This window comes from Podarcis raffonei, chromosome 13, assembly GCF_027172205.1.
Source record: "Podarcis raffonei isolate rPodRaf1 chromosome 13, rPodRaf1.pri, whole genome shotgun sequence".
In the NCBI taxonomy this organism is placed as follows: domain Eukaryota; kingdom Metazoa; phylum Chordata; class Lepidosauria; order Squamata; family Lacertidae; genus Podarcis; species Podarcis raffonei.
The window spans coordinates 28380156-28405252 of NC_070614.1; the positions used below are offsets into that span (position 1 = coordinate 28380156).

The 25097-nt window shown below is 43.5% G+C and overlaps 1 protein-coding gene across 2 annotated transcripts in view; it reads left to right on the forward strand.

Moving 5' to 3' along the window:
• The window catches only part of SLC4A1 (solute carrier family 4 member 1 (Diego blood group)), a 50702-nt gene continuing 25605 nt past the window's right edge, over positions 1 to 25097 (forward strand). The window contains exons 1-7 of one of the 2 annotated variants that reach the window (XM_053362716.1): positions 1 to 160; positions 6378 to 6485; positions 6696 to 6789; positions 13518 to 13691; positions 22702 to 22778; positions 23993 to 24170; positions 24791 to 24926. In XM_053362716.1, the coding sequence (XP_053218691.1) occupies positions 6468 to 6485; positions 6696 to 6789; positions 13518 to 13691; positions 22702 to 22778; positions 23993 to 24170; positions 24791 to 24926 (677 nt within the window). In that variant the 5' untranslated portion in view covers positions 1 to 160; positions 6378 to 6467. The remainder of the gene's footprint in view (positions 161 to 6377; positions 6486 to 6695; positions 6790 to 13517; positions 13692 to 22701; positions 22779 to 23992; positions 24171 to 24790; positions 24927 to 25097) is intronic. The other variant, XM_053362717.1, reaches the window with a different exon arrangement.

Below are 25097 nucleotides of genomic sequence, written 5' to 3' on the forward strand. Positions count from 1 at the left end.
CAGGACTTTGAAGCTCCTCTGGAGAGCTCTCTCGTCTCATTACCGCCTGTTGCAGGCTGTAGGGAACCGCTAAGGAGAGAGGGGTTCCACGGAGCAGCAGAAAGACCCCTGGCTTGAACCTTCTCTGCCTTCCCATTGAGCTCTCTCTGCAAACATACAGGTAGGTGAGCTTATACAATAAGTTGGTTCTTCAAGGGAGCCTATGGATGGAGGGGGCTGAGGGTGGAGTTTGCAGGACATGGAAGGGAGAGCAATGTGAGAGGAGGGAGAAGAGGCTGCTCTTGGAAGGGGCCAAGGAACCCTTTGAGAAGCTTGGTGCCAACAAAGAAATCCCAGTTGGCCATGCTTGCTGTGACTGATGGAAGTTGTAGTTCCCCATACCTTCTTCAGAGCATTTAATCTAAATACACTGCTCCCCAAAAAAATCTCAAGGAGGTTTCAGGAGCCTCCAACAATTTTTCTCCACCAGCTGTTTGGTCTTTGCTTGGACTTCTGAGGCATGTCCCACCTTTGCTTCTCTCACTTTCTTAGGAAAGTAGCTGCAGGTTACTGCTTTTTTCTTTTCCTGCCAAGAAAGGAACCTGCTTTGTGTTCTTGCAAAAGTTGGTTGGTTTCCTCTTTGCGATGTGCAGCTCCTTGTTTCTGGTGTGGGTCTGCAAGCTGTCGACAGCATCCTTTTCAACGCTCTAGTCTTCAAAAGGAGGGGTGGAGGTCACAGTGTACAAACCCTTCTGTAATGAAATGTTGAGATACTTTATGGAAGGTTGTCAATGTTTAAGAGCTATGAATGTCACTTTTGGACACACAAGGAGTTTGTAAGAAGTTAGCATCTCTTTCCTATTCATTCTTTCCTATGAGGATAATGAAATTGCCTTGCTGGATCCGACCAAAGGTTTGTTTAAGATTCATGCTTACCTCAGAGTAAGTCCCACTGTACTCAGTGGGGCTTATTTCTGAGGAGACACATATAGGATCAGACTGTTAGTCAACCCCCTCTCTCTGAACAGTGACTGGCTAGATTAAGAACATAAAAACAGCCCTGCTGAATAAGGCCAATGACCCATACAGTCCAGCATCCTGTTCTCACATTGACCAATCAGATTTTTATGGGAAGCCCAAAAGGAAGACCTTAGTGCAACAGCACCTTCCCTGGCTGCAGCTTCCAACAAGGGAGGCAGAATATATTCATTGTGGCCAAAGTACTCTGGGAAGTTTGTAATTAAAAAAACCTCTCATAATTGATACACTTATCCCTTGTGAATTCATATTCCCTTTTGCAAAACCTGTCTAAGCAAATGGTCGTCATCTCCAAATGTTTTTGGAATTCATTCCAAAAGTTAAAGACATTGGTGTTGTGGGAAGAAATCCTTCCTTTAGCTTGTCCTGAACCTAATGCTTATCAAATCCATTGGATTACTCTGTGATCTATTTTGGGGGGGTTGGGTTGGGGGTGCTGGATGATTTTTGTCTCTTCACTTTCTCTGCACCATCATGTATTTCTCTCCATCCCTAGCTGACTTTAAATCATGGATAGAGAACATGTGGTAATAGATACTGGACTCCAACTCCCATGAGCCTCAATCAATGGTCTGAGATGATGGGAGTTGTAGTCCCTCCAGCAACCCAGCTTTAGCCCGTGTCTAAAGCTACATTTGCATGGAACCTTCTCCAATGCCTGATCTTTTTTAGCTGTGCTTCTCTTTTTAGCTTCACCAGTTGTACAGTGCCTTTTTATCAGATGATGGAAATGGAACTGCCTGATGCTCTTGTTGCATAGAATAGGCGTTCCATAGAGACATAGTTGTCTAGTGACTAGGCTTTGCCATAGGCTTATTCTGATTGAAGTAATGGATTCTCTAAAAAAAAAAAAGAAAAAAAAAGAATAAAAGGTAGAAGAGAGATGTTTTGGAGATATCTGCCATAGATCACAGCTGGTTTCCAGCATAGGAAGCTGCCTGATGATGAATTGGACCATTGGTTCATGTAGCTCAGTATTGTCTACACCAGCAGTGGGGAACCATTTTCAGCCTGAGGGCCACCCTCCTCTCTGTGCAACTTTCCAAGGGCCACATGCCAAAGGTGGGTGGAGCCAGAGGCAAACATGGGCGGAGCAACAAATGTAAGTTTCTCCGCATACCCCTCTCTGTCCTCCATGCAGGCAACCAAGATGCATTATCTGAGTTCAAAGACACATCCCAGTCATGTGACTGAAGAGTGGGTGTGGCCTGGGGAGAGTCTAGAGCAGGTTTTCTCACCCTTGGGTCACCAGATGTTCTTGAGCTACAACTCCCTTCATCTCTGACCTTTGGCCATGTTGGATAGGAATGATGGGAGTTGTAGTCCAGCACCGTCTAAGGACCCAAGGCTGAGAAAGGCTGGTTGACTCTAGAGGGCCAAATAGAGAAGGCTGCATCTGCTTCCCACCACCACCAAGCCTAACATTTTCCCAACGGATCTACACTGGCTGGCATTGGTGCTCCAGGATTTCAGATGGGAATGTTCCCAGCCCTACCTAGAGACATTTGGAAATGATCCCAGGCCCTTCTGCATGCCAAGCAGGTGCTCTAACACTGAGCTATTCATACTTTCAATATCTCTTGGCATCTATTAGTCCAGATTGCAGAAGGAAATGGAGACATGATGACTGAGAGCAGTGATGGACAAACTTGGCTCTCCAGCTGTTTTGAGACTACAGCTTCCACCATCCCTAGCTAACAGGACCAGTGGTCAGGGATGATGGGAATTGTAGTCCCAAAACAGCTGGAGGGCCAAGTTTGGCCATCACTGACCGAGGGTAACGAGGTGAAAAGCTTCCATATGGGCATGCTTGAGAGCTGTAGAAGGAAGGAACTGTTGCTTGCTCATGCTGGCTTTAGCTGAAGGTAGAAGTAGCAAAGCCTGCCAATGCAGCAGTTGGGCAGGGATCAAGAGTGAGGTGTGGGGTGGTCTTCTGTATGAGGATTTGGCAGTGTAAGGAGGGGTGGAAGGGAGTCTGAGCATCTAGGAATTAGAAAGTGGAGGGAAAACAGGAGAATTGCTTGACTCACAGAGCTGGGCAATACGCTGTGGGCCATCACATTCAATGCCTTGTATTTAAATGGGACCGTGTGCCTATAAAGCATCCCAACATGCACCTGTTCAGTCTTCCCTTTGTACACTTGCCAATGAAGGGGGTCTCTGCAGCAACAGCATCCCAAGGAGGCTTAGTCCATTGCAGCATTGCTCTTGCAGCTCCATCAGCTGGTGCATAAGGAGCTCAGCCCAGCATGTGCAGGAGGAAAAAGATAAAGTTTATCTAAGGTGTGGTACCATAGAACTCCATAAACTTAATATGCAGTCCCTCAAAGCTCTTTTTTTTAAAGAGCCAAATTAGGTATTACATAAAAGCTCAAATTGTGGACTGGAACACTTTGTGCATATTGATTAGCATTTATCTGGGGTTTATTGGGGGAGGGAGGAAGTTGATAATTTGCATCACCAGGGCAACATTCCTTATAGAGCTTCTTTTCTTAAAATGAGAGCTGCGATTGCTCAAGTTGATGTGGAAGCCACAGGGACCCTCTAAACTGGAAGCCAATTTTGCAGGGGTGGGGCCAAAGCTTAGATATGATTGCAGTTTCTCAATGGGACCAAGGATTTTGCACATGCCCAGAGACACTCAGTAAATTGCTTCGTGTGATTCCAGGGCTGAACTCCTGGCAAGAGAAACCAGGTTCTGGGTCTAAGCCCTGCTGAGCCCTGCTTTGAATTATATCTTGCCTTCCTCATAGATTGGCTGGTACAGCAGGGTGAATAGGGCTTGGGTGTGCATAAGAAGTCCCTGAGGTTTGAATAGTGATTAGGAGAAATACATCAGCATCCACGTTTTTATGCAAACCTACCCAACTTGCACTTTCCAAACCAATAGTGAATGAAAATGCAACTTTGAAACTTGCATTTTGAAATTTGCACCCTGAATGTTGTGGTGCAGTTCTCCAAACAAAGAATGCACATTAGAGGAAGGTGCAGAATTTCACTAATATAGTTAAAATAATGTACAAAATACATCATATTATGGTGAAATTGCTTGTAAAAATATATATTTTTGTGACCTCTGCATAGTTCCCTCTTGGCCGTTCTGCTGTACCCTCATAAATGTTGGGGCTAACAGCACAGGAGAGAGCAATCTCTGCGATAGTCCAGAAGTTGTGGAATTCCTGCGGCTGCTGCTGCCACCGCCACCAAAAATAGTGTTTCTGGCACTGCCATTGTGCAGACACATCTCTTTACCTCGGTTGAGGTATATACATCTAATCTGTTTTAAACAGTTTTTAATATTGTATTCTTAAACTGCTTGAACCTGATCGGATGGTGAAGGGTTGGCAGGAAATCGTTTTTTTAAGATTAATTTATAGTAATATCTTAGTCAAAAATTGCATACATGAAAATGTATATTAGATAAAGGGCTCAAGGAAATGCCCTTGAATTTTCATGTAGAGAACGGAACTGAAAGTTGGAAAAATATTGGTTTCCCAATTTTTGAACCAAAGACTTCTTAGTTCGTAGCTCAGCCTGCTAGCTTCTATGCTCTCCTAGACAGTGACTTTGCTGAGATGCTGAAGATGAGTTTGGCCCTGAACAGCCCCTGCTTTTACCCCATTGGAAATTGGACCACAAAGGGGGTGCAGAATCAAGAAAAGACTGGTTTCTTGCAATGGCTTTTTGCACTCTCTGGCTAGGTGACTAAGCAGAGACAATTCCTTTAGTATGCTAGGCACCGGCAGCCCCCCTGACTCAGCAACTTTTGCTGAACAGCGCCTCCTAGTGCTTCAGAAAATGTATTTCAACTCAGTGTACGGTGATTAGGGGGGTGCGGCAAATCCCATGCTTGAGATTATTAGGAAAGGGACTGAAAATTAACCTGCTAGCATTGTTGAGATTAATATGCCTTCATTTAAATCTGCAAAGCAGCTGCACTTGAAATGCCTTATACAGTTCTGAACAAATCATCTAAAAAAAGGATATCATAGAACTGGAAAAAGGTGCAGAAAAGTGTAACAAATATGATCAGGGCCTGCTGGACACCTGTTCTATGGGGAAAGGTTGACGCATTTGGGTCTTTTTAGATGACTGAATGGGACACCATGGAAGATTATAAAATGATGCTTGATAAGAAGAATATGAATATTTTTTTCTCTTCCTCCGATCATGCAAGGTTTTTATATATATCGTATTTTTTGCTCCATAAGACGCACCAGACCATAAGACGCACCTAGTTTTTGGAGGGGGAAAACAAGAAAAAAAAAATATTTTGAATCTCAGAAGCCAGAACAACAAGAGGGATCGCTGCGCAGCGAAAGCAGTGATCCCTCTTGCTGTTCTGGCTTCTGGGATAGCTGTGCAGCCTGTATTCGCTCCATAAGACGCACACACATTTCCCCTTACTTTTTAGAAGGGAAAAAGTGAGTCTTATAGAGCAAAAAATACGGTATATTGTTTGGTTTCAAAACAAGCTACACAAATACTAAAATAAATTCCCATAATAAAACATATACAGTAAAACAATGTTAAAACATTAAAATAGAAATATATTCTAATATAAGCAGCTTGAGGTTATTCAGTTAAACTGATTGGTGGTAGATTCAGGACAGATAAAATCCATACACTGGCATAACTTGCCCCTCCATCTCAGGTCTCCATAAGGGACAGCTACATATTCCTGCATTGCAGGGGGTTGGACTAGGTGATCCTCAGAGTCCCTTCCAACTCTATGTTTCTATGATTCTGGCTCAGCCAGCTAAACTGAAACAGCCTGATCCAGGTGTAAGTCCCCACAAAACAGCATTCTGCGGGCGTGATGGGAGCAAGAGCAGAGAGGCTGGATTCTAAATAGAATAAACCTGCAAACAGGAAGTGTTTAATTAAAGGCAACAGAGCCACTGCGCTTTGCCTTTCTGCATTAGGCAAGTTATGGGGCTATTACATTTTATTATCCCCAGATCAGGTCTAGGTAAACACCAGAAGCCAACAGTGGGATGCAATGGGCTGAGACCTATATTTTCTGGAAGCTCCATAAAAAGTGAGAAAACAAAGGATGGTAATTCCAAAGGAAATGGCTATATCTGAAGCAACCAGAGAGAGGATTCAAATGGTTTGCTGTTGGTTATATTCAGCTGGTTATATTCGCTGTCGGGCAGAGGAGCTGTAAGGACTTGTAGCGATTGCCATGGGAGTCTCTAGGTACCATATAGACAAAGGTGGCTTCTGTTTTCTTCCAAGAAAAAAGCAGGGCAGTCAATCTGCTCTTAAGTTATCTCTTCTAGGACAAAGAGCCACATCTATCAGTTCATGATCCTAAACTTCCTAACTTGTTCATCTTCCTTTCGGATTTCCAGCAGATCCAGCCAACCAGGGGATGTTACCTCCAGGCTGAGCGTTAGGAAGAGAACAAGAAGTACACGGAAAGAGGGAACGGAAGCCCAAAGGGAATGACAGCTCAGACGCAGGTGGGGAAAAACAAAAACAAAGACTGCACTTCTATAAGAATCTTGTGAATGAAGCTTAAAAATGAGGACTAGTGCCTTGAACTTTGTGCAAAGAATGTCAGGTTACCCCTGTTAGGCTAACACAGAGGTTTGTGATCTGGAACACTTGATAGTTGCTTTATAGAGTATTTAAATGATTATTCCTTTTTCTTCCCCCTCCTCCCGTGCCAGGACTATGAAGCTGACATTCAGAGGGAAATTGATATTGAAGGATACGACGACCCTGCAGTGAAACATTCCAACATGTCGCTTGCAACCGGAAGCGGTGAGTAATCCAAATCCCTTGAAGAAGAAGAGAAACAAGATGTTCACGGGCCAAGCAATGAAGTGAGAAATCACACTGCAGGAGCCTTGCAAACAGCAACCTAGAATTTAGTGTTTCAGGATGTACCTGAGTAAGCCTGACTTAGATGGAATCTGGAAATAGGAACACACACATCTTTGACAGGCATTCCAGCTTGGAAGGAACACATGGGCTGAATTACAGTGTCCTCACATCTAAATTAATTCAAGGAAATTCAGATTGTATTGGGGGTTTCAAACTATGTTTGGAGTTTTGTTGTAAGCTTATTGAAGCTTCTCAATAAGGAGATCATTAGCGAAACACAAGACAAATTTCCCAGGAAAGGAGCTTGCTTCCACCACCTCTCTTTCCTTACAGTTTGTTACCTAGGGAGTGTCTTGGGTAAATTCTAGCTAGGAATTGTGGAAAGAAATTTGCTTTGGTTCATCTTTTCATGTGAACCTACCAAATGCATTGTTCATGAAACAATGTGCAAATAGAAAAAAACACCATCATCATTTGAAATTCACACTTCTCTGAATTTCGCGATGCAGTTCTCCAATGTGCAAAAATGCACATATTGGGAGGAGGGAAGTGTGCATCAAATTACATATATTAATGAAAATAAGGTGCACAAATGCATTAGGTTTAAAAAAATTGCTTGCAAAAATGTGCACATTACGCCAAAGTGCATAGAAAAATGTGTGTATTAGGAGAAATGTGTGCGAAGGTGCTGGTGAATATTCATGAGGAATTGCAAACTGATGCAGAAATGTGGCAAATTGAATTTAATGTTGGGAAAAGGAGAAAGTTAGAGAAAGAGAAATGATCAAATTCAGCCCTCCCTAACTGAGCATGGCTAATTCACCCAGGACAATGGCAGAGCTAGAGTACAATTTTTTTTTTATATAATATTTTTTATTAGAGAGTTTTTTTTATAACCATACAAACATAACATAAATACGACAAACACATAAACACACAAAAACAAAAACAAAACAAAAAACATGTACCATTTCATATCCTAATTTCTTATACCCTTCTTCCCCGACTTCCTCATGCCTCCCATTTCTATATTCCAGATTCTTGTCAATTACTCAGCAAATCTTCCCTTGTTTTCAATTACATTTAAACTAATCTTCCTTATTCTCCTTGTCTTAACCCTTACTAATAGTAACCATTTAACTTCCAGTCCAACATCATTCTAACTTTCATTAATTTTATGGTATTTCTTTAAATAGTCCTTAAACTTTTTCCATTCTTCTTGCGCTGCTTCTCTTCCCTGGTTTCGGATTCTGCTCGTCATTTCTGCCAAGCCCATGTAGTCCATCACCTTCATCTGCCATTCTTCCAGTGTGGGTAGATCTTGCGTCTTCCAGTACTTCGCAATGAGTATTCTAGCTGCTGTTGTGGCATACATAAAGAAAGTTCTATCCGTCTTTAACACCCCTTGGCCGACAATACCCAAGAGAAAGGCCTCTGGTTTCTTAGAGAAAGTATATCTAAATACCTTTTTAAGTTCATTATAGATCAATTCCCAGAATGCCTTAATCTTCGGGCACGTCCACCAAAGGTGAAAAAATGTACCTTCCTTTTCTTTACATTTCCAACATTTATTATCAGGCAAATGGTAAATCTTTGCAAGCTTGACTGGGGTTATGTACCACCTATATATCATTTTCATAATGTTTTCTCTTAAGGCGTTACATGCCGTAAATTTCATCCCGGTGGTCCACAACTTTTCCCAATCAGCAAACAAAATATTATGACCAATGTCCTGGGCCCATTTAATCATAGCTGATTTAACCGTTTCATCTTGTGTATTCCATTTCAGCAGTAAATTGTACATTTTAGACAAATTCTTAGTACTGGGTTCTAACAGTTCTGTCTCCAATTTTGATTTTTCCACCTGGAAGCCAATTTTACTGTCCAATTTAAACGCTTCGTTTATTTGATGATAGTGCAACCAGTCTCTCACCTTCCCTTTTAATTTCTCAAAACTCTGCAATCTCAGTTTGTCCCCCTCCTTTTCCAAGATTTCCCAGTATCTTGGCCACTTCGACTCCATATTTAACTTTTTAACTGCCTTAGCTTCCATTGGCGACAACCACCTTGGAGTTTTATTTTCCAGCAAATCTTTATATCTGATCCAGACATTTAATAGTGCTTTTCTGACAATATGGTTTTTGAAACTTTTATGTGCTTTAACCTTGTCATACCACAAATATGCGTGCCACCCGAAGATATTATTGTAACCTTCCAAGTCCAAAATGTCTGTATTTTCAAGAAGCAGCCATTCTTTCAGCCAGCAGAAAGCTGCCGCTTCATAGTACAGTTTAAAGTCAGGCAGGGCAAACCCCCCTCTTTCCTTTGAATCCGTTAATATCTTAAATTTAATTCTGGGCTTCTTGCCCTGCCAGACAAATTTAGATATATCTTTTTGCCACTTCTTGAAACAGTCCATTTTATCCATTATTTGCAATGCTTGAAACAAAAACAGCATTCTTGGCAACACATTCATTTTTATGACTGCCATTCGACCTAACAAGGAAAGCTTTAAGTTAGACCAAATTTCCAAATCTTTTTTCACTTCTGTCCAAGTTTTTTCATAATTGTCTTTAAATAGATTCACATTCTTAGCTGTCATGTTAATACCCAAATATTTCACTTTTTTAACCACAGTCAACCCTGTCTCATTCTGAAACCTTTCTTTTTCAACCTGTGTTAAATTTTTCTCCAATACCTTTGTCTTTAACTTATTCAATTTAAATCCTGCCAATTGACCAAACTCTTGGATTATTTCCAAAACTCTTTTCGTACTAGCTTCTGGCTCTTGCAATGTAAGTACTAAGTCATCTGCAAATGCTCTCAATTTATATTGTTTGGCTCCGACCTGAATCCCTTTAACCAACTGGTCCCTCCTAATCATGTTAAGCAAAACCTCCAGGACCGATATAAAAAGTAGTGGGGAGATAGGGCACCCCTGACGTGTCCCTTTTTCAATCTTGAACTCTTCTGTAACCACATTATTTACAATTAATTTTGCTTTCTGTTCAGAGTATATTGCACCTATACCATTCTCAAACCCTTGGCCTACCCCCATCCCCCGGAGGTTCTTCAACATAAAACTCCAAGAAATGTTGTCAAAGGCTTTCTCGGCATCCACAAATATCAAAACAGCCTTAGTGTTTATATTCACTTCCAACTTTTCCAAAATGTCAATTATATTCCTTACATTATCCGACAAATGCCTTTTCGGGAGAAAGCCCGCTTGGTCCCCGTGAATCTCCTCCATCAAAACTCTTTTCAATCTCTTTGCTAAAATATCAGCAAAGATTTTGTAATCCACATTTAATAACGAGATGGGTCGGTAGTTTTTAAGTTGAGTCTTTTCAGTCTCTGTCTTTGGTATAAGTGTAATGTAGGCCTCTCTCCACGTATCGGGTGCCCTTCTCCCCTCCATAATCTCATTACAGACTTCCTTCAGAGGTTGTATCAACCCTTCCTTCAAAACTTTGTAGTATTTGCAAGTCAGTCCATCCGGTCCAGGGGATTTGCCCAGCTTCATGCCTTGAATGGCATCTTCTATTTCTTGTGCTGATATCTCCTGGTTCAAAATTGTCTTACTTTCCTGTGAAACCTTTTTCAGCCCATTTTTCTCGAGGAATTGTTGTATATCCATTTCTTTCTGCGGCCCTTGTGTGTAGAGTTGTCTAAAGTAGTTCTGAAAACAGTTCCTGATTTCCGCTGGGTTACTTATGTTCTTATGGCTTACTTATGTTCTAGAGTACAATTGCCTGGCCAGTTCCTTGCTCTTTACATCAATGGAGTGTGGAATGTGCACTGGATTTCAGTGTCCTCTGCAGCGACACACAAGGTCTCCATGGCAGATGCTCAGGGAGGTTTCTCAGCAGGCAAATCATTATGGGAAAGATTCCCTGGAAAACTGCAGCAGGGACAAAGAGTTAAGTCCCCCTGTGCTCCATGCCAGGGTCCCAGTCCAGAGCAGCTCCCCTCCCTCCCCCAAGACACAGACCCCATCTATTTGTGAGAGGAGCAATTCTTAAAGGCAGACTCATGTGAGCAATCTAATGTGTAATATTAGATTGAAAGAAAGATGAGTGTCGAGGGGAGAGTGTGCTGCACTGAGAAGGGGCAGGGTGGGGGGGTGAGAAGGGATGAAGGAGGCATGCTACTTCAGGTGAACCAACTGCTAATTACTGTTTGACCTCTGAACTTGCTGTAAGAAGAATGACCCAAGGTGGAAGCAGTGGATAAGCAAAGGATCTCTTGGCTCGTCTCGCCTGTATTTCTTGTTACTAACTGCCTAAATGTTGCTGTACCCAAACTCTGAAAGATCTGCTGCAGCGCATCTCTACCTCCAAGAAATGAGCAAAGTTCAGTCCCTGCCATTTCCCTCCCCTCTAATTTTCACTTGCTCTAACCAGTGCAGATTCACCCCAAATGCGCCTTCTTGACTCATTCTCGACAGCTTCCTTCCCAGTGCAAATAGGACCTGGGTCAGATGAGCAGAGGTGGCCCTAGAATTGGGCGGAGGGAGGCAGCTGTCTCCGGTGGCAGACACAGGGGGGCGGGGAAGTGAGGAAGGTCTGTAGCAGTGAATGTACGTTGCATGCAGAAGGTCCCAGGTTCGATTCCTGACACCTCCAGATCGGGTTGGGAATCTCCAGTTCTTGAAACCTTGGAGAGCAACTTCCAATCAATGTGAGCGGACCAATGGTTTGATTTTGGCAGTCAGCTAGATGGACCAATGATCTGACTTGGTATATATAGAGGGTCTTTCTGTGCACTATTCCCAATTCCACAGGTTGTCTTCTATGTTGGATTTATGCCCCATGGGGATAGGAGCGTTCCTGAACTTGATACGTCTTAGCATTGCATTCAGTGGTGGCATTTGGGTTGTGGCACGGGCCAAGGGCATTCGCTGGAAACCCGTACCCTTGTCATAAAGTGATTCTGAACAACCATACATGAAAATACATAAAACCCAGCACATTTTGCATGCCATGTTCGGCTTTCTTAATTCACACTTTCTTAATTCCTAGTTCTGATTCACATCCCTCTTCCCTAGCAGAATGGGGTCCATGCAGGAGAGAGAAACTCTTCTATCACAGAGTTTATACCAAGGTTTCAAAACATGGTCAGGGCCTTGTTTTCATTCAGATCCCTCTGTTCCCATCCACACAATAAATTTAATATTTGGACAGTCATGGCCTCCCCCAAAGAATCCTGGGAACTAACAAAAATACAGCCCGTAACAAAATACAGTTCTCAGGCTTTTAATATTAATGACCAGTATCAAAAGCTTCTCTCTCTTAAAGTCATTGTGAAAGAAAGTGCAATAAATGATGGGAAGCACTATGCAAAACAAGAGTCACAAAAAACGCAATGCTAATCTTTTAGTAGTAAATGGCAGTGCTGCCTGGGTTGAACAGATAGTTGTTGTGCCTGTGAGCTGGACCATGTCTCTTGCTTGCAATTTTCTGGTTGCTGTTTGTGTGTTCCAAGCAATGGCCTTGAGTTCTGGCATCCTCTGCTTTCCCATTCCTCAACCTGTTGTCTTGGAACAGGAACGGTGTGCGATACAAAGAATGAAGGATAGCACTTTTCTCCTCCTCCCAGAGTCACATCCTCATCATACGTTTCAAGCACATTGTCAGCCTGGATAGCTCAGTTGGTTAGAGCATGCTGCGGATAACACCAAGGTTGTAGGTTCGTTCCCCGTATGGGACAGCTGCCTATTCCTGCATTGGAGGGAGTTGGACTAGATGATCTACAACTGTATGATTCTATGAAGCAACTGGCTTCCCCCAAAGAATTGGGGGCCTGTAGTTTAACCCTCACGGGGCTACAATTCCTAGCACCCTTAACCAACTGCAGTTCCCAGGATTCCTTAAGGGTGCTAAATGTATGGTATGGATGTAGCCTGTGTTCTCTAGGGGACTGAGCTGAGCAGTTTGTGTACTGTCTCCTTTCAGACATTTCTGAATTTAGAGTAAGAGTTCATGCTGCCCTGCACAGCTCTTTACCCCTTCCTCAAAAAGGCAATCAGGTCAGCTCCAAAAGCAGGCACTCTCCAACCTAGGCATGATGCTAAAAGAAGTCTTGTAGGAAAGCAACCAGATTATGAACCCCGTAATCACCTTAATGACACTTTGCCCATACACTGCTGGGTCTGCATCCCCTTAAATGTAAAGGTAAAGGGACCCCTGACCATTAGGTCCAGTCGTGACTGATTCTGGGGTTGCAGCTCTCAACTCGCTTTATTGGCCGAAGGAGCCGGTGTACAGCTTCTGGGTCATGTGGCCAGCATGACTAAGCCGCTTCTGGCGAACCAGAGCAGTGCACGGAAATGCTGTTTACCTTCCCGCCGGAGCGGTACCTATTTATCTACTTGCACTTTGATGTGCCTTCGAACTGCTAGGTTGGCAGGAGCAGGGACTGAGCAATGGGAGGCTCACCCCGTCGCGGGGATTCAAACCGCCAACCTTCTGATCGGCAAGTCCTAGGCTCTATGGTTTAACCCACAGTGCCACCCGCGTCCCCTGCATCCCCTTAGTTCACGCCAAAGCATTTCAGAGTGTTACCTGGCTGTGACAGTGGAGTAATTTGTGCAAAACAAACCCTAGTCAAGGAACCAGGGGCCCATATTGTCCTCCCACCTCCACCCCCCATTTCTGTACTTTCAGATCACCAAGTCAGCGCTTGCCAGCATCTCTTTATGGTGTGTGTCTCTTTCTGTCGTTCCTTCTGGCCTGGTCACCGCCGGAGAGCATATCACCTGAGTAGGAGAAGGAGGATGGAAAGGGTATCCCCCTCAGGGAAGGCAGGACACTTTCAGAGCTGTGAGGACAATGGACCAAGTGAGTGCCATGCAGTGGCATTTTCAGTGCAGTGATGATGTTGTGTAGCGGCTAAAAGATTGAGCTGCAAAACCAGGTTTCCCCTTTAAAAAAAAATAAAAAATCTGCCTCTACCATGAACTAACTCATACTAAGTGACCTCAGGCAAGCTAACATTGTGTAACACCCGTACCATATATCGAAAGCACGTGGCTTTCCCCAAAGAACCCTGGGAACTGTAGATCACCCCTCACAGAACTATTGCAAGGAAGGTTATGAAGAGAGTTATTAGTTAAGATAATTAAAAGTAACAGTGAAATTAAGAAATGTAAATTAAGTGAAAAAGACTGGAAATTTTTCAGATGTGATTGATGGAAGTCTAAAAATTGTATAAGATATGAAATTACTGTTAAATGACTGTTGAAAATGATATGTTAAAAACTAATAAAAATTAAAAAATTAAAAAGAAAGCACGTGGCTTCCCCCAAAGAACTCTGGGAACTGTAGATTACCCCTCACAGAACTCAAATCCCAGTACCCTTAACAAACTACAGTTCCCAGGATTCTTTGGGGGGAGATGTATGACCTTGGTCACAGTTTCCTATCTGCACTATGGGGGTAATAATACTAATGTACTTCATTGTAACACTTCTGAATACCAGTTACTGGGAACTACAGGAGGGGAGAGGGCTCTTGTGCATGCCGGTTTCCCACAGGCATCTGGTTGGCCACTGTGAGAACAGGATGCTGAACTAAATGGCTCTTTGGCCTGATCCAGCAGGTCCTTCTTATCTTCTTCATACATTCTGTGCAGTTGAATACTGCAGCTTCAGTCTAAGCAGTGAGCAATATGGATAGAACATACATCATAAAATCAATTAAAATTAAGCATAAGGATTGTATGGGAAGTGCTTTGAAGACTTTAAAGGTTTGGTATAACTGTCCAAAACAATTAAGGTGGCATCTTCAGAAATGAATTGTGAGGGGGAAGAGTGCAAAATTCGTGGGTAATTAGCAGAGAAATCATCTCAGCCTCACAGATAATTGTAAAGAACGCTTTTTTAAAAATAGTCAAAAATCCACACCAAAGTTTTAAAAGAATTCTGCAGTCTGAGTGCACCATACAAATAATTTATGGAAATGAGTGCAGACCTATGCATGTTACAGAATTACTTATAAGTTCCCTTCTGGCTTCTGTTATTTCTGTAGGCATTGCCAATATGATTTGAAACCTATCTTTGCAGCTGTGACAGCTAGAAACTTGCATATATATATATATATATATATATATATATATATATATATATATATATATATATGTAGAGAGAGAGATAAATTAAACATCACATGCAAAGATGTGAAAGAAAGCTGTGATGGGTGTTTTTTTAAAAAAAAAACAGTGGCATTGGGAGAGTGAAGGAACATTAGTGAAAGATATTTAACATTTTCACCACTAGCCACTTTTCCAATCCAAATGGTGAAACCCCACCTCCTGACTTCCTTTCCCCACAGTTACAGATGTATGTATGTATGTATATGGGGGAAATAACTGAAAAACATCAGGAATCCCACAAGGGGAAGAGCAGGGCAATATGGTGTAGGTATGCCCACTGTATAAAGAATTACAGACCTCTGCAGCTAAACACTCCTCCCTGTTCTCTTGCGTCTCTGCTCAGAATCATGCCCTCTCAAGGTCCCTGGCAAAATGTTTAACACTGATGCTTTCTGAACCTTGGAGAGGTAAATAGGTCCAGCTGATTGGCAGTGGGAACATCTGAGCAGACAGCCAATCACTGCAGTCCTTGGCTGTGTCCAGCACCAATCACCTGAGGAAAAGGAACAGGTGAACAGCGGTGTTGCAGCAATCCCACCCCTTGGCCCCCCCAACGGCTATCTCATTGGTGCAAGAAATAGCTGAGGAGTGTACACACCAATTTTTGATCAAGTGTTGATCAGTGATCAGTGCCAAAGACCAGGGGAAGGGAACTGTGGGCCACATGGAAGTCAGCCAAGGGCCACATTATGGTGTGTGGGTTGCCCTTATGTGATATAGGACCACTCCCCAGCCAATCAGAAGGCTGGGCTGGGAGCCAATCTGGGCTAAAGGTTACCTGAGATGCTTTATGACTGGGACTATGACCTCTGCTTCTTGTCCTGTGGAAGCTGGTCCATACCGGACAGCAGCCACCTTACATTTTGCTCTGTGAGTTTTTTCTCCTTATCAGGCAATCAGTAACCCACAAGGATGTTTGCTTTCAGCTTCTCCTTGAATGCTTCTGCTATTGATGATAAATAAAGATTTTGTTTGAAATGAAGACAGAAGCCATTGAGTGCAAGCTGTTTCTGTTTACAGTTGGTTAAAAGCAGCTCTTTGGTTTATTGGTGTGTATGCGTGTGAGAGAGAACGGATGAATGTGAGTGATATGAAGAACCTTTCAACACTGTTTCAGTATAGGCAGTTGCCTGACTCCATCATTCTCAACATCATAATTTTTTTAGCACCATCAGTGTGCAAATGGAGGTTTGCAGAGTGAACATGACCCAAAGTGCAGCCGGCTGCCACAACAAACTGAGAAATTCTTTTTGAACAATGGAAATATGGATGGTGGAGGGATGGTGGACGTAATAGATATGTCCAAACGCAGTTACACAAAGTGAAGTTCCAGTTCAGGATGAAGACTAAGGGGGATAAATCAAAGATCTAAGGAGTTTTGAGGCAGGATTTGAAGTGGGAGGGAGGTAGTGGTTTGGAAAGGAGCTCCAGACCAGACACAGGGGGTGATGATGGTTGGATGTGTTTAAGGCAGTAGGTAGTACCCATCCACGAACGCAAGGATTGCAGCTTGCTCAATGCAAGTTCCCCTACTTCTCCTCCAAAGGCACTCAGTGACTGCTAAATGCCAGGCACTTGTTTCTAACTTTTGTAAGATTAAATAATATTGAATTTTAATTGTTGTCTATAATTTGATTCTAGCTGCTATGCAATTATTTACACACACACACACGCAGCCTTAGGCTCCCTTGCCAAAACATTTCTTGCTACACACCTGAGTGAAGGCTGCCCCCCTAGAGGTCCTGCTCAGTTCCCTCCCCACAACTGAGCTTTCCGAGAAGTTGCTAGGCATCATCCAGGCACTTTCAAGCCATACTTTGTCATGTTAAGGACCAGAGACTTGCAGATGGAAGGCAAGAAAGACAGCTGAGGTTCTCGGGGTTCTCAATTCTGCACCCCGTATGCAGATTTCTGTGCTCGTGCAGTGCAATCTCCAAAGTTTGGAACAGACGCAGTTTCAGCACAGTAACAATTAAAGAAGATGGGAACCCTATAAGGGACGGGGGATAAATTCAGTTCACATGGAAAGGCTAACATACCTAAAAGGCATTTACCAAAGCAATGTGTGAACAGAAACCCAGCCACCCTTGAAAACTTGCCCTTCTCTGAATTTTGCAATGCAGTTCTCCAGCCCAGCAATGTGTACATGTAGATGAATATATCAGTGAAAACAACATGCAAAAATGATTTATACTAGCGAAGATTGCATGCAAAAATGTGTATATTAGGAGAAATGCACACTAAAATACTGGTGAATTTTCATGAATACTTTTTTTAAAGAAATCAAGTGATGTGGGAATGTGAAGAACTGAATTTAAGATGGGGGGAAATAGATTCACCCATCCCTAGATGTTGTGCTGAATTCGACGGCACCCATTTGCCTGCTTTTATTCTTTCTATTTTATCCTGCATCTTACTACAGTGGTACCTCAGGTTAAGTACTTACTTCATTCTGGAGGTCCGTTCTTAACCTGAAACTGTTCTTAACCTGAAGCACCACTTTAGCTAATGGGGCCTCCTGCTGCCGCCGCGCTGCTGGAACACAATTTCTGTTCTCATCCTGAAGCAAAGTTCTTAACCTGAGGTACTATTTCTGGGTTAGCGGAGTCTGTAACCTGAAGCGTCTGTAACCTGAAGCGTATGTAACCCGAGGTACCACTGTATTACTTGCTTTATCTTATTGCTCAGTGCTGTCTGCTGCAGCTCTGCTCCTCTTATATACCAAGACCTTACCCAGCAGGGAACTTCACCTGGTGATTAATAAAGTGTCCTGACTTAACAGTGAACTTGAAGGGCTTGCCATGGCTTGGTAATGAAGCACTTCTTACAACTCAACCTCTTGAAAGCCTCCAGGCTGGTCCCCTCACCTAGATAGGAGCCCAAGGCCCCCTTTATTTACTGTCAGCAAAGTTAGAGTGGCTTTCAATTTACTATGAACACAAAAACCACTTGTGACAGGAATCTGAGGGTGGGGCCCAGGTGTCCTGCTCTCTTGCCAAAAGGGGGGTTTATAGAGTCAAAACTCCAGGAGCTCTTTTCTTTTGGATGCCGGACCGTGGACTGTGCCTGCTTTTAGGGTATGTGGGATAAAGCTGGTGGGGGCAGTATGCATGGCGGTAGTATCAGTACCATGGCCAGAGATTACCTTTTAAATGCATTTTTGTGTGGAAGAAGTTGAACATGTGTGCAAGAAACTTTGGATGTGGGTTGTGAGGGCTTTCTGAAAAGAATCAGAATTGTTTGAAGGGACTAGCACTGGGGACCAGCACCATCACTCTTGGTCTTGAATGTGGAGGTGATTGTTCCCATGTTGGAAGTGCCAAACCTCTCATCTGGAAGCTGTTTCCCCTGATCCAGAGAGACTTTCCACAGGGGGACATGCTGAAATAAATGCACTCTGCACCAACTCAGGGACAATGTAATCTATTCTCATGCCCTACGTTTAATCTATTCTTATATCCTACATTTAATGGGCTGTGGCGTTGAAAGGAGAGCTGGAGCAAAACCTTGTCATCAGCTAAGACCAGGGTTGCACATACAGAGTTATCAGTCTCCCCCTGTTTGAATCTTCATTGTGGTGGACAAAACAGGGAAAATTTGTTGTAGAGATACCATCACAATTTGTGATTCGCAAAGAGGGCAACATTCTTTCTTGAACAGCGAGGAATATATTTGGTACTGACAATTTGTAGTGTAATCCTGAAGAGTGTGGGGTTTTTTGTAGGGAATTCACAGCCTATTTGTACATTGCAGTTGACATACAACAATGAAAATCCAGTTCCAGACTCTTAGTCAGGTAGAGTTCTGTGGAGGGGAGGCTGCACTTAAATTCCAATATACTTTCCCTTCGGAGAAGTTGATTTTGCTTAAACCTCAGAGCCTGAATGGTATCTGTATTAGGCATCAGGATGGTATTTGAGAGATCAGAATGGCTGGTGGTGATGCTCACTGGGTATTCTTGTTTGATTGTTTTCCCTTGCAAGTGGCTTGGCTTGCTTGTTTGAGGCTCCTGTTGTTGCCTCACGGGAACCATCCACGATGCAAACTCCTCTGTGATTGTGGCACACACCATAGTCTGGATCTATGGGGAAACTTGGAGCTGGCGGGTCCCAACTTTGTGTGGAACTAAATGTGACGTCTTGAAACACAAGTCACTACCAAAGAGTGATGTGGAAGCCATTGAAAGTGAAGCAATTGTGCATGCAGGTGTTGAACTCTTCATGGCTTTACCATTTCTCAGTTTTGCTCTCTTACACACAAACACACACAAACACACACACACACAGAGAGAGAGAGAGAGAGAGAGAGAGAGAGAGAGAGAGAGAACACACTTTTTTGCTTGAAATCACCCCCACATTTGAAGATATAGCTCTGTGACATCTGATTCTGCACTTGGTCCAATGAATAGGGGTAGAGGGGTAGACTTTGGAATGCAATACAGTCGTACCTCGGAAGTCCGCTTCTACTTCCGAGGCTTCCTGCATCCAATCGGAAGCTGCGCCATGGTTGCCGAACATTTTGGAAGTCGAACGGACTTCCGGAACAGATTCCGTTCAACTTCTGAGGTATGACTGTAATTGCTTTTTTGCTTCAGACCATGGGTAGGCAAACTATGGCCCAGGGGCCGGATCCGGCCCAATTGCCTTCTAAATCCGGCCTGCGGACGGTCTGGGAATCAGCGTGTTTTTTCATGAGTAGAATGTGTCCTTTTATTTAAAATGCATCTCTGGGTTATTTGTGGGGCATAGGAATTCGTTCATATTTTTTTTCAAAATATAGTCCGATTCCCCCCCCCCACAAGGTCTGAGGGACAGTGGACCCACCCCTTGCTGGAAAAGTTTGCTGACCCTTGCTTCAGACCAAGGATCCACTGAACCCAGCAGTCTATTCTAACAGGCCTGGACAAATGCTCCTGGAGCAGACTTCCCCAACCTGGTGCCCTCCAAATGTTTTAGACTACAACTCCCTTCATCTCTTGCCATTAGCTCTGCCAGTGAGGGCTGATGGGAGTTTGAAGTCCAAACACCTGGAGGGCACCAGGTGGAGGAAGGCTGCTTTGGAATCTCACTAACAAGATATTGAGAAATGATGGCCTTCCCTGTCGTTTTCTTCCAATGCCTAGTAGCTGATAGCTCATGCAACATATTATTTTTGGCTCATGCAAATATTATTCTATATTTTAATAATTGGAATGCCAACTCATTAAGCAAATGGCAAAATCCATGGAGTTAATATGCCAATTTTCAAAATATTAATTATATATATATATATGCTATTTCTTTATGCTAAATGGGATGACCATGGCAGGAAATGCTGGCTACTCCTACTTATCATAAGGGATCAATTTAAGATAAGGTCTTCACTGCCTTTTGGTGGTGAAAGTCATTTAGCATGCCATCCAGAATTCTGCTACTTGCCCAAGTTGTGAATAAATAAAGAGGTGATGTCGTTTAATGGCTAAGAGAGTAAGCTATGAATCAGGATCTCCGCAGCAGAGAAGCGATCTATGCATGCCAAATATTTTATTATTATTAAATTGCTGACACTCTTCCATGCTTTTATACACATCAAATCACCAAAGTTTGATTTGGAGCCCTTTTTTGAGTTCTGCATAATTTAGATGTACATTGTGTTCTTGGTGTAGTATCATTTTAAGGTGCTAAATGTTAAAATACGTAAGTCAGAGCTGCCATGGGGTTGGGGGCACCCTTTTCCTTGCCTCCCACACTCTTCTCTGCATGAAAGCCCCAAACAATGGCTCCTTTTGCCCACTCAAGGTATGGCAGAGATTGTCAGAAACAAGGGCTGCTGTTTGGTCTCCAATCCTGAAATGCAGGGTTGCCTGGGTAGCGCCTGGAAGATCAGGAAGTGGAACCTTGTGGTGCCTGTTTGGGGGCAGGCAGGAGAGCCTGTCTGTGCCTGATATCTCACAGCCTGGTGGACATAGGGCTAAAACAGAAACACTGCAGCTTTTATGCAATTACCTGCTGCCTTTATTTTGGCTTCTCACCCTGTGGTTTTACAATTTTTTTGAGACTTGGAAAATGATGCTAAAATCCTGAAGTTTCAGGTCAAACCCAGCATCCTGGCAAGCCCCTCTAGAACCTTTCTCAAAGATCAGTTGCAGCAGCCAATATATAGAGAGCACCAACTTCCAGAAATTGACAGCAGGAGGACAATACCTCTCTTATCTTTTACGCTCAGTTGAAATGAAGGTCCTGACTTCTGATTGTGGGAGGAAGAAAAGAAAACAGTGGGATTTCAATTGCCTATTCTGTTGGCTTTACAACAGCTAGACAAATCTTTGAATTAGGGGAACTGGAAATAAAAAGAAGGAGCTGTGAAAAATTGCAAGAGAACTCCGAGAAACTGGGTTTGCACCAATTGTCCTGATTTTCTGGTACCTGTCAGGGGCACAAAAACTGGTCCCTACTTTGTCCCTGTCTTTGCCTTTTTGAAGAGATTGAACATTTGGAAGCTGCCATTTAGCTCAGTACTGTCTGTTTCGTGGAATCGTGGAATTGTAGAGTTGGAAGGGACCAAAAGGGTCATCTAGTCCCACCCCCTGCACTGCAGGAATCTTTTACCCAATGTGAGACTCGAACCCATGACCCTGTCAGCAGCTCTCCAGGTTTTCAGGCCTACCTGGAGATGCTGAGGCTCAAATTTGAAATTTCCTGCATGCAAAGCAGATGCTCTACCACAGAGCTATATCTTTCCCACTGGGGATACATTTTACCTTTTGGTACTTGTGAACTGGAATGGACATTCTTGATGTATCAGCCACTTCCACCTGGCCTCTAGAAACTCTTGTCTCTAGTGAGCACCATAGATTCACACATTTTATTCCATTCTGAAGGAGCGTCTCCACCCCCATTGTTTTATCTAGACGCTGAGGTCCAGTGCCGAGGGCCTTCTGGCGGTTCTCTCATTGCGAGAAGCCAAGTTACAGGGAACCAGGCAGAGGGCCTTCTTGGTAGTGGCACCCACCCTGCGGAACGCCTTCCCACCAGATGTCAAAGAGAACAACAACTACCAGACTTTTAGAAGACATCTGAAGGCAGCCCTGTTTAGGGAAGCTTTTAATGTTTGATGTATTACTGTATTTTAATATTTTGTTAGAAACCGCCCAGAGTGGCTGGGAAAGCTCAGCCAGATGGGCGGGGTATAAATAATAAAGTATTAGTAGTGGTAGTAGTAGTAGTAGTAGTATGCCTCCAGGGAGCTCTGGATGGTTAGGCTGAGGGAGAAGAATGTCCACACAGGGAACTACATGGCTGAGTGAAGATATGAACCTAGGCCTCTCCAGTTGTAGTCTTAACAATCTAGCCAGCATGCCACCCTGATTCTAAGGACAAAGTTGATTCCAGTTGAGGGATATACACACACAAAAAAACCCCTTCTGTCACACACCTGAAGTTCACCTGGGCCACACAAGAAAGGGAACAAAGTGCAGTGAGACTTGATTAACTATTGAGACCCTGCAGGACAGTAGATACATTGCTGTGGACCTGGACAAGGAAGATCTAGAAAATGAAGCTTACTGGGTGTCATATCTGCCAGCTTAACTTTATTTCATATGGTTGTTGGGGGCATATAGTTGGGAAATTTCATGCATGCTGCATGGAGCTTCTTGGAGGAATTTGGGGAAGGGGTGGAATTCAAAAGTAATAAATACACATATTTTCTTGTCGGCAGGTGGCTCCTCACCTGAGGAAGCATTAGGAAGGGGGGAGGCTGCCCCACCACCCTCCTATCGCAGAAAGACACATGAGGTAAGTTCCTAGGGACTGGAGAGCTTTGAATTTTACCTTGTCTCCCTAACAAGGAAGCTTTTCTTTCTGGCAGTGCTCCTTGTGTCTTTAATGTGCTCATTGCAGGGAGAAATTCAACAGGTGAAACTATCGGTCTCTGTACTTGCGTCTTCAGACCCAGAAACCTCCCCCCTAAAATAAATTCACACATGACTCAAATTTTGGTTTGGTTTTTGGCAGAATTTAGGCGACAACTTTATTGATTACAGAAAGTGACTGGCTGCATAGGCTCTGGCTCGACTAGCTCCCTGCCATGCAGGTAGTGCTGACCCAGGGTTCCAGCATAGGTCAGCCAAGGGTGAACATCTGGATAAGAGAAAAGCCGGGAATGGCCAACTCCTCCACCCAAATGTCCCCCTGGACTCAGGCACGGGCACAACCCCTTCACAAGGGTTGACCAAACCATCAAGTCCCCAGATTCCTTTAACGGAATATCCTTCGCCTAGGGATGGCGAGAGCGTTCTCCCATCCCTATAACCTGAACCAGAGCCTATCCGCAACCTTACAAATTGTGACAATTTGCTTCACAGCAGGCGAAACCCAAATGGCAACAGCCAATCAGCCAAGTGGGGAAAATTCCTGCCATGCCCCTATCACAACGACAGATGACACATGACGGCATAGCAAGGTCAAGCGCAACAAGCCCTAAAAGTAGGGAGAGGTGGACAGGTGTTCTGAATGCACGGGCCGAAAGAGGAAGCTCTGGGTCACATGCATGGGCATAAATAGGTCCCTTGAACCATGTCAGTTGTCCAGGTCTCACCACAATATGTGTCCTCTTTAAGGGAGGCCCCGATTTGTTGAATTTCTGCCTCTTTTGCTACTGCTAAAGAGACCTGGGCTGGATCTACACTGACCTTTTTAATGTTATTAGAACAATATTAGATATATCATTCTAAAATGTCACAGGGCATACTAGTAAGTTAAAAACGTTCCTTACCTTTTTGTGTGTGTGTTGTCAAAAAGCAGTTTCCCTACTGCCGGTTGCTCTGCAACGCCCTCTGGTGTCACGTTTTAATAACGTATCATTCACGTTACAAGCGAAAAACATATGTCAATCTGTTATAAAAACCATTCCTTATGAACCATGAGTGTAGATCTGCCCTAAAGAGCTCTGAAAGGGGAAGGGGAAAGGTGGCCACCATAATCGCAGGGCCCTTTGCTATACTCCCCAGGCATTTGTAGAACTTCATGAACTGGTCATGGACAGGAACAACGAGCTTCGCTGGATGGAGGCTTCTCACTGGATCAACCTGGAAGAGGATTTTGAGGAGATGGGGCACTGGGGAAGACCACACCTCTCCTATTTGAATTTCCAGAGCCTTCTGGAGGTGCGCAGGGCTTTCAGCAAAGGTGAGGGAAATTGCCGTGAGGTTTGTGCCTGTTGTCACTCTGTGGCATTGAGGAAATGCAACATTTATGTATGAATTGGCCCTCAGGTTGAGCACAGGCAATCATTTTTAGGAGCAGCTCTGCTTGCCTACAACACATAGGCAAACACACCCACCACTTCCAATTCCCTCTCGCCTAAATCCTGATTCTACGTTATTTGTCCTTGCAAAGGAGAAGATATAAAAATTCCAAATGACCATGTTGTTTTACCCCTAGAAGAGATGTCCCTAGGATAATTTTGAAGACCCTGTCCAGGGCCCCACAAAACAAGGGTTATCTCTTTCAGTAAAGTTTTTATTTATATATATATATATATATATATATATATATATATATATATATATTTCCCCTAAGGTAGCTTAGGAAAAAACTATGTTTCAACCCATTCAACAGCATGAGCATAATCTTGCTGAAAAATCTGAATTTTCCGAAATAAGAGTGACAACAATTTGTTGGGGGAACTGAATAGTCATCTGGAAAGATTCCCAAATCCTCTTCCTTTGTACCTTTGAAATTTTAGCAGGCATATCTTCTGAACTGTCAGGTTTCAGCCAGTGTGTTCCTTCTTTCTACTCTTCTAGGAACTGTTCTTCTAGACCTGCAAGAGAAGAGCCTAGCTGGGATTGCCAATCAGATGCTTGATGAAATGATCCATGAAGGGAAGATCAAGCCGGATGACCGAGAGTTAGTCTTAAGGACTCTCCTCCTTCAGCACAGGTACACTTCCAAAGAACAGCACAAAGTCAGGGGGTGATCCCGTTCCCTCCCTGCTGGCTCCAAATTCAGCCAGAGTGCAGGAGTGTATCCATGTCATATGTGGTTTTTGTGCCACTTAGAGAGTCTCTAGAGTGCAGTGTGTTGCGGATAACCCCAGACGCACTGGCGGAG